This window comes from Sinocyclocheilus rhinocerous, unplaced genomic scaffold (genome assembly GCF_001515625.1).
Source record: "Sinocyclocheilus rhinocerous isolate Xijiao unplaced genomic scaffold, SAMN03320098_v1.1 scaffold1427, whole genome shotgun sequence".
Taxonomy (NCBI): domain Eukaryota; kingdom Metazoa; phylum Chordata; class Actinopteri; order Cypriniformes; family Cyprinidae; genus Sinocyclocheilus; species Sinocyclocheilus rhinocerous.
Window position 1 is genome coordinate 654,696 of NW_015632469.1, and position 12,652 is coordinate 667,347.

The following is a 12,652-nucleotide window of genomic DNA, read 5'->3' on the forward strand; positions in this document are numbered from 1 at the left end:
GCCGCCGCCAGGCATCGCGGAAGAGTTTACCCAGCTGGTGGAGGGCCGAGCGGCAGTGTGTCTGGGAACCGGAACAGGATATTTTTTTCTCCTCTCTTCCCTCTCTCGTCTCTGTCTCTCCTCATCCTTCCGTCTCCTTTTCTCTCGCCTCGTCTGTCCATACCCCCAGGTGCTGCGGCTGCCGTGACGGGGCCCCTGGGGGGGAGTAGAGCGCAGTCTCTTGAGTACCCCCCGGCTTGCGAGGGGCAATGGAGGTATGTGACAAGTGGGGCGGGGCCAAGAGCTGAGCGATGGAACAGAGCGATGCCGGTGGAGTGAATGATAATGAGTGACACCTGCGCCACTCACCGGTCTCGAGTCCCACGGAGGAGCTCCGGAAGGATAAAAGGAGGAGTGACGACAGTGCAAGACGAGAGGGGACCAGGCCTGGATTTTATGTTGTTTTGGTTCTGTTTGTGCGCGGCAGTCGTCCGTGAGGGGCTGTCGTGCTATTTTCAGTTTCGTGTTTATTTTATCATTAAAATTATGTTTAAATGTTCGCCGGTTCCCGCCTCCTTCCTTCCCGACCTACGAAAAGTGTTACAGCAGGATAAATCAACCATGTAAATTCGGCAAGGAAACTGTGTGCTCCTCTGAAGAAGCTAAAGTGGAGTGGACAAAAATGATGAAAGCGTCTGCGGATGGCAGGATGATGACAATGGACGACATTGACTCAGCGAGTTACCACTGGGTATGCAAGCCCAGTAAAGTCTTCACCAGACTACAACTCAGGGGAATCCAGCTCCGTGGAGGTGTACTCAATACAAAAGTAAGAGCCTCCAGAGGAAGGGAGAAGTCCCCTGATGAGCTAAAGTGTCGTGGGGCCTGCCACGCGAAAGACAGCATGGGCCAGGAGATTGAGGCAATCACATACTTCAGATCTGCGAAATAACTCATGATGCCAGATGCGCCCATCACAATCGGATCACAAAGAAAATAGAGAGGATGCTGAGAAAGAATGGAGCCCAAACATGGATCGAGCCAATTTTACCCACCGAGAGAAGCTTCATAAAACCTGATCTGATAGTGGACACAGGACAGAGGACAGCATGCCACAATCCTAGACATATTCACAGTAGCAAACCCCCGGATGGAGCAGAGCCATAAACTGAAAATCGAGAAATATGGCTTCCGGGAGAATTCCACGGCTATACGAGCTTGGATGGGAACTGGCACCCCACTAAAGCATCTCCCGATCATCATATCAAGCCGAGGACTGATGTATGGTCCTAGTGGAAGGGGACTTTGGGCAATGGGTCTGACTGCTAGAGACCTCTCGGATCTATGTCTGCTAACAATCGCCGAATCACTCAAATGCTACGACGTGTACACCCATGGAACCTAGAACCAAAAAAGACTTATGAAGCAAATATGACCCGCAAAAGCCTTGCCACAACTAACTGCCTAGCATGTTTTAAGGTGCTTCAAGCGTCTGTGGAAGTCAATCACCACAAGGGACAGAATGACTTGAAAACGTGTTGTAAATAGCCAAATGCCTTGTCATCTAATTAGTGACGCGCATGAATGGATGAACGAGATTCCCACTGTCCCTACCTGCGATCTAGCGAAAGCACAGCCAAGAGAACGGGCTTGGCAGAATCAGCAGGGAAAGAAGACCCTCTCCATGTCAGAAATTTCAAATCCGAGCCCGGATGCCAGTTTCTGCCACAAGATATCCGTTTTGTTTCATATCCCAAACCCAGACAGCAAAGTTTTATCTAATACCCAAAACCCCTAAATAGCAAGACTTGGCTGGTACCCAAAACTGTATTAACAGCCGTCTATCAGCCAAGAAGTTGACTGAGAAATCTAGAGAAGAGCAGAAGCAGGAGATGAAGTGATGTTGATAAAAATGAATTAATCTTAGTTTCAGCACAAATCCAAGAAGTGTTACTATATTAAACTACTTCACATCAACATCCCATCTCATAAAACCTTGAAATTGCAATATTCTCTCTTATCTCTTATTTACACTCCATGAAACTCTGCAATCATAAGATTAAATAACAAAAGCAAGCACTGCAAGAGCAAGGAAAGTAATAAGTAATATAAAATGTAAAAGTACAATAAAAATAACAATGATAAATAATATAAATCAAATTACATAAATGGCAAATGATAAATGATTATGAAACAAAATTTAAGAAAATGAAAGAAATGTATGGACTGAAATTAATCCTTAGAAACTTTAATCATGGGTTCAGAAAAAAAAAACCTTCACTGCTTCAATATAAAAATATACAGGCACTTTAAATAAAGTTTTAAGAGACATTGAAAACAGTTATCTCCAGACTTTGCCTCAGGTTGTCTTAAACTGAAGCTCTCATTCTGCCGGTGCTTTAGCATTTTTTCCTTCATACAGAGACAGTAGGGTCAGATGCTTTCCTCATTCAAAGGATAGGAATGAAAGAAAAATGTGTGACGGTAAACTCGCTTTTCTATTAACAAGGTTTTACACATAGAGAAATGAATAGTACTGTGTATAAATATGTCTAAATCAATGACATACAAATGCACCACTGAACTCACCAGTGTGAACTTCTCAGTGGTCAACGGTGCAAAAGTTACAAATTGCCAATTCAAGGTTCCCTTTCAAGGGAACTTTGAACTGCGTCCTCTAGGGGTCGCTATGGGGAACGCCTCATTGTGACCCGTGTCTGAAGCATACATTGAAAAAACACCAACAACCATGGAAATGCACGCTTCAAACAAAACGGTCAGTGAAGACGAAGAAGTGAATGACATGTTCTCCCGGCGCCTATTTATACTATAATCACACCGGTAGTGATGTCATGGGCTGTCGCCGGCCAACGTGTTGTTGGTGTTTTTTCAATGTATGCTTCAGACACGGGTCACGACGAGGCGTTCCCCATAGCGACCCCTAGAGGACGCAGTGTCTCGTTCCCTACTCAGGGAACCATGGTTACATAAGTAACCTGAGACGTTTTCCACTACATCCTCGTGACCAGTGTTGGGGGTAACACATTGCAAGTAATGCAAGTTACGTAATCAGGTTACTTTTCCAAGTTACTAGTAAAGTACCGCATTACTTTTAAACTTACAATGAAATATCTGTTACTTTTTCAAATAAGAAACACAAGTTACTTTGTTTTCCCATTTATTCACTAACACCTCTCCTGTCCCCATGTTGAGAGAAATTGGGAGTGAGGTGCAGAGGCACTTCCTTCAGACTGAGGCTTATTAACTTCACGTTTAGTGTGAAGTTTTGGGCCTTACAGTTGCCAAAAATATAACTTCTGGGTTTATTTGTAACTAAAAATAAATTAGCAAACCCAGCTCAGGTGACCAAAAAATAACACAAAAGTAACATAATGCATTTATTTCCCTAAAAAGTAACTAAGTAACATAATTAGTTACTATTTTATGGAGAAACGCAATATTGTAATGCATTACTTTTAAAAGTAACTTTTCCCAACACTGCTCATCATGCACCATCCCACTGAAATCAACGATTCACTGTGTGAACTGCTATATTGACAAGTGCGACAGAAACCGACAAATACTGAATGCCCCCAAATTACTATACAGCTATAAACTGCACCATATGCCTCAGTTTTAAAGATAAGTCAACAGTGAGAAATCATTTAGAATAAACTCATCTTTTCTCCTGGGAATGTATACATTATCCGTCTGAGGAATCAGAGACAATCAATGTAAAAGACCTATTCCTCACAATCAAAACACAATTACACATGCTGATGTTTCGGTTTTCTGGCGCAAGACACAATCATGTATTTATTTAGTTTCCCTGTTTGTCTGGACCGTGTCGGTCTTCTGATTCTCTCTGCGGCTGCTTATGAAGCTGAACGGTGGAGCGTCATTCGCCGGTGCTCGTTCTCGTTGACCCGCGAGTCGTCGTTGACTGGGTAAGTGTTGCAACATTCAACAAACACTTCATTAACATGCAATTAGAGTATTGTAATGAGCGAGCGCGTAAACACAACCCCATGCTGTCAGGAACGCAGGTGAGCTAAACACAAGCGTGACACACCTCATTAAACACTACCCATTCCCACCCTGAGCATGTCTGCTGCTCAAAATCTACACATGATTTGCAGTCCTTTGAAATCAGCACGGCTCCTGGCCCAACTCCTGAGACCACGATCATTATGTTATTTCCAATTACATCCTGATATGAAGTGCAGGAACACAAATATGGTTAGTAATTGGAAATAGAAAGCGTGCCTCAGATTACCGAGCATGTGTCCTGATAATGAACATTAACATTTGTAATTTGTGTTGGCATGAGCTTCTATTCTCAAACATACTGATTAATTGGTGAAAATCAATGCAACTGGGCCCTGACTGAGCTTTGTGTTCTGGAAGGTTATCAGATATTCAGCAGCTGCCCAATTAACAGGAGGATGTAAGCATTTTACATCGGGAAAGAAGCTCTGCAGGGTTCCTCACCTTGAGAAGATGTTCTGAGCACAACATTCCCTTATAATCCAGAATACTGTGAATGCCTCACGTCACGCAGGATGCATATTACCAAGCTGTGCTTTCGCAATAAGCATATGAATGGGCCTACATTTAAGATTTATGTATTTGAATTACACATAAAATATCCAAACATTTGGATTACACATTTTTAACAAAGTAATAAACGTAATGTGATGCATATTTGTCAATCATACATAAATGAAACAAGTCTGATTTCTGCGCTCAAAAAATCATGGCAGGAAGCAGAACTGTGTCATTATTTGTGCAGCTCAGTTTGGTGATGCTAGTGACTTTAGCTTTGAAGTTATGCTTTCTAATATGGAACTCACACTTTTTATTATTATTTTTATATTTATTATTAATAATATGAAAAAAAAATTATTTTTTTTTGGTGTTAAAAAATTTCTTCCATGACAATTTGTTGATGACACTTGAAGCCAGTTGAAGTAGTGGTAAAATGTCTGCATTAAAAAATTAAAAATAAAAACAAACAAACAAATAAGTAAATACATCTTTGCATCTGCAGTATTTGATTTTATTTAAAACATAAAATTATATGTGACCCTGGACCACAAAACCAGTCTTAAGTGTACATTTGACTGCTTTTGTGCTCCAGGGTCACATATTTAAATGATTAAAATAAATTGTAAATTAAATTACATTGTGAAAACACGTGCATTATTAATTGGTACAGATCTGTGAAACAAGCAATATTTAAGGAGTTAAAATATTTAAAATGTGAGTTTGAAACCAATTTGGATTTATCGATGATAAATATATAATCCTAGTTAATGTGTATTTAAAACATTACATTTATGAGTACTATTACTGAAATCTCGCCTGCTTCTTAACTGCTTTTTTGTATGTTACATTTATGTATGTTTGACAAATATGAATCACGTCAAGTTTATTAGTTTATGTTTAAACTTTGCAGTCTAAATGGATTGAAATTTTATAAGCAATTCAAATACATGAATCTTTTGTCAGCCAACCAAAACATGTGCTTCCTGAGATCTACATAAACCATAAGAATACCGGTCAGTATTTCATGCAGGGAGACCAGGGTTAATATTCTAGCAGTGATTATTCATGTCGACTTCAAAACCCTCTTAAATTACATACAATGCTATTGGGGCATCTTCATTTTTAGACATAATGGTGATGTTCAACAGTGTGATATGGAAGTACTCACATTTATATCCTCCAGATCCAGGAAGTTGAGGATGATGCCGTTTCTCTTCCAGATGATGGGTGGTCTCAGGGTGCCCTGAATGGCGCAGGACATCACGGCGCTCAGGCCTACGGTCACTGTTGTGATGCTCAGACGCTTGTCATCAGCTAGACTGAGCTGAACGACCTCTGTGAGACAAAACACCATTATTGCAATTTAGTTAGCCCATGCATTTACATGTATTACTTGAAAAATGATTTGTAATTTATTAAGGTGTTGGAATGTCAAAATACTTTCTGCTGTCTCAGTTTAATATGCTATTATTAGGATGTCTCCCTGTGACAACAGCGATGTGTTGATCATGAGTGATTCGTTCATTTTGAATGAATTCTTTATGACTCTGGAGTAGGGGTTGCACCGACTAATCGACTAGTCGACTTCAGTGCTCTGCCATGATGCTTTAAGCTTGACACCGACTAGTCACTGGTCCTATAGAAGGCACAACAGGATAAGAAATCTTTGAAGGACTTACACATTTACGCTCCATTTCCAAACAGTTAAAATGACAAATAAATGCATACTCCAAAAGCACTCCACAAGACATGTGTGATTATATTACTGGATGCTCGAAATTGAACAGGAGAATGCACGTTTTAAACAGCTTATTGTGCAGGTAAGTTAATCGCCGTTCTAATCTAATGCGCTGCTGACAGTAGCTCGTACATCACGCACACATCGCGCACGCACAGAATCATTCAGCGCAGAAATGTATTGTCAACAAGGTTCTGTGATTTCTCAATAAAATAGCTTAGAAACTGAAATGTTCTATAATTTATTTCTTAATAACTAAATCCAACGGCTTCACTACTAGTAGAGAGATGCTGCCAGGTAGAATTCATTCACACACGCAATCGCTCTCACTAATGCATTCATATGAAAGTAATCTTTACTGTGCTACTTTATCTGTATCTGATTTAGAACGAGCTTTCTTTTGAGGAAGACAAGCTCCTGGACTAGGAGACTTGAATAAAGATTTGTTCATTTTGCTGAATGAGATTTAAACATCTGAGTCGGTAAAATGATCCAATCTTCTCATTACTAGGCACTATCAAAGCATAGATCTGTTTGTTTGCAACACTAGATGCATTTACATGGAGCATTGTTTTCTGGTTACAATCGGTTGAAAAATCCAAGCTGAATGAAAATGCTTTACGTACACACCTCCAAGGGAATAAAAATGGCCAAACCGATTGAAATTTCAAACAGAATCTGAATTGTCTCAATAGTTGAGATTCTAGGGCTACACAATAATTGTAAATCTGTTAATCATGATTATTTTGATTAAAAAAACATGATTAATAATCTATTTTAGAATTAGATTTTTGATTTTTATTTGCATTTCATCTGAATTATTGCACTTTCACATAAGCATAAATCAAGAGAATGTCCATTCGCATGATTTGCTTCCAGATTTAGGTGCAGCAAACAGCAAACCTTTTGAGCAGAATATTTCGATAGAGATCGGTTGCCAGGTTTGGGAAGATGAAGTAAACCAATGGACAGAAAATGTATTGATTCAAAAGAAATGCTCTGATTGGGGAATTTAAAATCTTGACATGTGGCAACCGCAATCATGAAAGCTTATGAAGGTTAATTACTTGAATGTGGGTAAAGAAAAAAAAAAAAGACTATGTCCAGACAGGATTCAGAACAATAAACAAAACACTGATGGAATAGATAGAGTTCATTAACACCTCTAAAGCTTCACAGTCCTAAAGCTTCACTTTCTGGCTTGACATTTCATTTTGTAACATTAGGCAGTTTTGAATAACAGTATATGCTGTTAATGTTTGATGGTCGCATTATTTTACATATGCATCTGCTTACATACGCGATCACTTGTTTGTGCTTCTTCTTCGCCTGTGTTTTGTTAGAGATTCTGTACTCTTTCAGAAGATGTGTAATAGCGCCCCCTACCGTATAACAGTGAAAACATGGCAAGAAAAAATTCTGTTAATGGCGGGGAAAGAATTATCAAATCGAAAGCAGCAGAAATCAAGATCGCGATTAAAATGTGATTTATTGTGCCACCCTATTTTCCATCATTGCTTGTGTTATTTTCCTGTTTCTTACTCTAAAGCTGCTTTGACACACTCTGTATTGTATAGAGCACTCTAGAAATAAAAGTAAGATGACTTGTCTTGATGAGCCATTTGATCATTTGATGAATGGTCCGTCTGAAGTGCGCAAACAAGAACGGATCAGACATCGCAAATGTCTCCGACTGACCTCGGGTCAATAACAGTCTGGCTTTCAGATCAGTCATTTCACAGCTAGCTTGCAAATAACAGTGTTGGTGTGCTGACGGCAGTCTAAGCAGATCACGCTGATGCTCGACGGCTTAAGCAAATGACTTGAACGCTTGTGTCCATTAGCATTCTGCTGCAGTGGACGCTTCCTGGCGCAAACATGTCGTTTGCATGATTTCCTTACAGTTCCAGGTGGATTTAATTCTTTCAAATGAAAAGAGGTCATTTAGGTGATGTTGAGAGAGGATTGCGATGCTGAACATATTGATTTGTCCTGGTTAGAGGGAAAATTAGTTCCTGCACCTGCCTGTCAAATTGGAGGAGGGACGAGCCCGTATACCGCTACAACAATGACTTGTGATCGACCGTGATCCAGACACCTGTGAAAGCTGAGCATGAGCCGACTGCGCTGCACGTCTGTTAGAACGCTTTTCTCCATCATTTCATCACGCTGTAGTGAATTTCTGCTGCTGAGATCACAAGAAAATGTCCTTAAACAATGTTTTTGACACTGAATTCAGTTGACGTGCTGTTTCTAATTCTGCCATTTGTGAAAAATATGTAATAATCCTTATTTAACATTTGGGTGACTAGTATATAAGAAGTTTGCGTGTGTTTATAAGTTATGCAACACTTTAATGAATTCATGCCACAGAGTTCCGGACTGACAGCCACGAAAAATGCAGGCATTTTTTATTCTTTTAGTATAATTGTACAAACGCACCCTTCAGCTCATGCTAAACGCGTGTTTTTGCTGTGAAATCATTACTGATTTTTATAAAGTAAACATAAGAATACCTTTGATATTGTTAGTAATATTACTTACTGAAAAAGCTTAGCTTTACTTGATCATCCAGACATAAGTTTTTAGAAAAATCAGTGAGTCTCAAATATGATCATCAGGCTTTTGAGGAATGTTTATTTGTTCATCTCTGTATTGCATTGCAATATGTTTTGATCATTTAAATATCATCTTACTAAGACATATTATTCAAGATATAGAGTGATGACTGATATTTCTATCATTTTATGTAAGTATCTTCCATACTGTTATAAATATCTCATTGCTTTACATAACAGGCATCGGCATTTCATCTTATTTTCTCACCACATAAACAGCAGCATCTGCACCATATTGCATATTTTTTACTCAGTTTGGGTCTCTGAATGAAATTGAGCGGGTTTTTTTTCTCTGCAAGTAAGCATTATATTCCTATCCTATACTGTATATCACACTATATGAGCCATAAGGTTAAATCTTGAAAAGCCTTCACTCTTGTCCAGTGATGCCATTTCCATTAGAGGCAAGAGAGAGAGAACAGTTAAAAAACGACAGCATAACAAAATGCAGCACCTCATTATTACATTCCCAGGTGATGATATTTCTTTTGTCAAATATAGCTTACAAAGTAGTGTGTACGTAGCATTAGAATAGCACATCAGAGGAGGAAGTCTTACAAAAGCGAAGGCAACTTCTCCTCACAGGAGTCTAAAAGTGAATGCATCCATGCACTGCCTCAGCCCTCAAACCCTAAACCCAAAAAACAGCTCCAAATTTTACAGCAAATATAAAACCTAGCATCTCCCTTTCAGGATTCAGCAGATGCCTCGTCGTTGTGATTCTCATTTTTAGCCTCCAGCAATAAAAACACTTTCCTTTTCCTGGCACCATGTTGATTTTCCCCAGCAGAAGAGGTCTGGTTTGAGATTGTTTACCACCTAGACACACACACACACACGCACACACACGCACGCACGCACGCACGCGCGCGCGCGATAGTCTCTGAGGCAGGGATGCAGACAGACGGATGACATATCCATTGCCCATGGCAGCCCTCCTGCTGGATAGGGTTGACATGACATTATCTCTGTAATGACTCTTTGTGTTCCCCTCTCACCCAAAAATAGCCTCTCCTCGCAAGTAATTGACTTGCCCGGGATTTGCAAACTATTGATCCATCAAAGCTAGGTGTTATTGCCGACATCAGCCAAAGGCGAGAGCGCTCATTTCCCACCTAAATGAAAGCTTCCTGCAGGGTTTTTTAGACAAATGCTAAGCACAGTCATTAAAGTGCCTCCTCAATCAGAGAGGAAAGGTGCATCAACAGCCACAGCGTCTTTATATATGACACTATAACAGATGAACTTTGAACAGCTCTCCACAGTGGCACACAGGCTCAGTTTCTGAGCAGCTGATAAATCTGATGTGCCGTTTACAGCTCTGTGTTTAAGACAAAATGACTATGGTCGGGAATCCAGAACCGCTTTCTGTGTTTTACACTATAAACCAAATAAGTTTGCGAAACTCAAACAATTTGAGGTAATCAGTTACCTCAAATGGTTTGAGTTATAACATATCCAAGTTTAAGTAAGTAGGACTATTCGATTTTGAGTAGTATTTGCAGGGCTCGATATTAAGCCTTCACATGAAAATCAGTCATTAACTTGTCTGAGCAAAAAAGTTACTTAAAAAAAAAAAGATTTGATTATTAAAATAGGTCAGAATGATAATAATAATAATGTCATCGGCATAACAGTGGTAGTTAAAACCATGACGACGAATTATTTGGCCAAGAGGCTGAATGTAGAGGATGAATAATAATGGTCCGAGAATTGAACCCTGGGGAACACCCTGTTTGAGCGAGACAGTGGGAGATTTGGAATTGTGCAGTGAGATGAAGTATTGCCTATCTGTGAGATATGAGGAGAACCAGGATAATGCAGAACCTGAGATGCCAACCTCTGCAAGGCGAGATAATAATATCTTATGACAAACAGTATCAAAAGCTGAGCTGAGGTCAAGTAATAAAAGAATCCGAGAACTGAGCCCTGGGGAACACCCTGTTTGAGCAAGACAGTGGGAGATTTGGAATTGTGCAGTGAGATGAAGTATTGCCTATCTGTGAGATATGAGGAGAACCAGGATAATGCAGAACCTGAGATACCAACCTCTGCAAGGCGAGATAATAATATCTTATGACAAACAGTATCAGAAGCTGAGCTGAGGTCAAGTAATAAAAGAATAAGACACTATCATTCTAACTTAATTTATTTTAATGAATTCATTTATTAATGTTTTAAAATATCTGAATATACCAATGATATGTTGCTAAAAATGCAATGATACTTTTGCATATGAATCTAAACCAGTAGTAGGTGGCAGCAAGTGACTTAATAAGTAAGTCATTGAATTATTCATTTGATTCGTTCAATAGCTGATGCATTGACGAATGAAGCAAATTCCCGTCTTTATGAATGGGTCACTGTATCTGTAACAAAGAGGGTCGTGTATCATTGACTCACCTGGGGTGCGTTTCCCAAAAGCAACTATGGTCGCAAGTTTTGTCGTTACCAATAGAGTTCAGTGGAACTAATGACTACAGTTAGCTAACGATGTACCCCAGATTTGTTCAAATATGCTGAATCATTCAGTAATGAAACCCCGCTGTGGGTTGCGGAGTTGTGCGACTGTTCTGCTGGGATCTTTGTTTGGAGCTATTTTTGTCAGTCAATATTGTTTCTAAAATGTAAGTCACTTAATACTAACTGCTTGTTTATTGAACTGTTGTATGAAATCAATGTTACATTTGCAATCGTGCTGATATTCGGGGGAAAAAAGCACTCTTCATGTTGCGTATCATGTTCATGTTATAAATATAAAATAATATATAAATAAAAATTATATATATATATATATATATATATATATATATATGTATAAATAAATAAAAAATAATATAAATATAAAAACATTTTGAATTTTTCCCACAGACAGACTGCACAAGCCTTAACTGGTTTGACCTTACTGTCAATATATTATCCATTATCAGTCATCCTTTTCACTTAATGTAATAACATCACAATCGTTCTTGCCAAAGTTTTGGTGCTTCCCTAGTAATTTTTTTGTTACTGACGGCTTAATCAGACTGCATGTCCAGTCAGGCAAGTCAAATTCTCTTTCACTTGCCCCTTCAAAAAATCCCGGACAAGCGTTACTGTCGAGCCCCGACTTATGTTTTGTAAATCAAATTATGACCCTGAAAAACTCACTTGAGGAAGACATGCAACCTACAACAGTTTAGAATAACTGATTTAAAACTCTCCATGTGTTTCATCACTGAAATGAGAGAAAGAAGAGCGTTGAGTTTTGCATGCACAGATCCGAAGCGGCTTTAGTGAGTGTGTTCGGTTATTACCCGTCTTACACTGACGGAGTGTTTATACCAGTTCTCATGTGACACACAGTAGCTGTCAGATCTCTCACACTCATGGCATGTGGATTTATTAAAGGTGTCTCAGTCTGCTTTGTGCCTAAAATAAGATTAAACAGCAACACCCCGATAAAGCACAACACCTGCTGGCTGCAAACACTCTTAAGAGTGCAAACAGCGTAACTGCAGGCTGCTAACACATGCACAACAAAACAACTTCTTTCACACCAAACTGCTCTTATTTCTTTATATAGCTAGATGAGTAGATCAAAACACGCGTTCATGCCCCTGAGGAAATGAACATGATGAGGTATCTGCAGCACACACACACACACACACACTCACTCACTCACTCACTCACTCACTCACTCACTCACTCACCTATCTATCTATCTATCTATCTATCTATCTATCTATCTATCTATCTATCTATCTACCTACCTACCTACCTACCTACC

At 39.4% G+C, this 12,652-nt stretch overlaps 1 protein-coding gene across 1 annotated transcript in view; it reads right to left on the reverse strand.

Annotated features, from left to right (window-relative positions):
- The window catches only part of fstl4 (follistatin-like 4), a 202,096-nt gene that overhangs the window by 36,630 nt on the left and 152,814 nt on the right, over window positions 1-12,652 (reverse strand). The window contains exon 7 of the mRNA XM_016555391.1: window positions 5,696-5,862. Within this exon, the coding sequence (XP_016410877.1) occupies window positions 5,696-5,862 (167 nt within the window). The remainder of the gene's footprint in view (window positions 1-5,695; window positions 5,863-12,652) is intronic.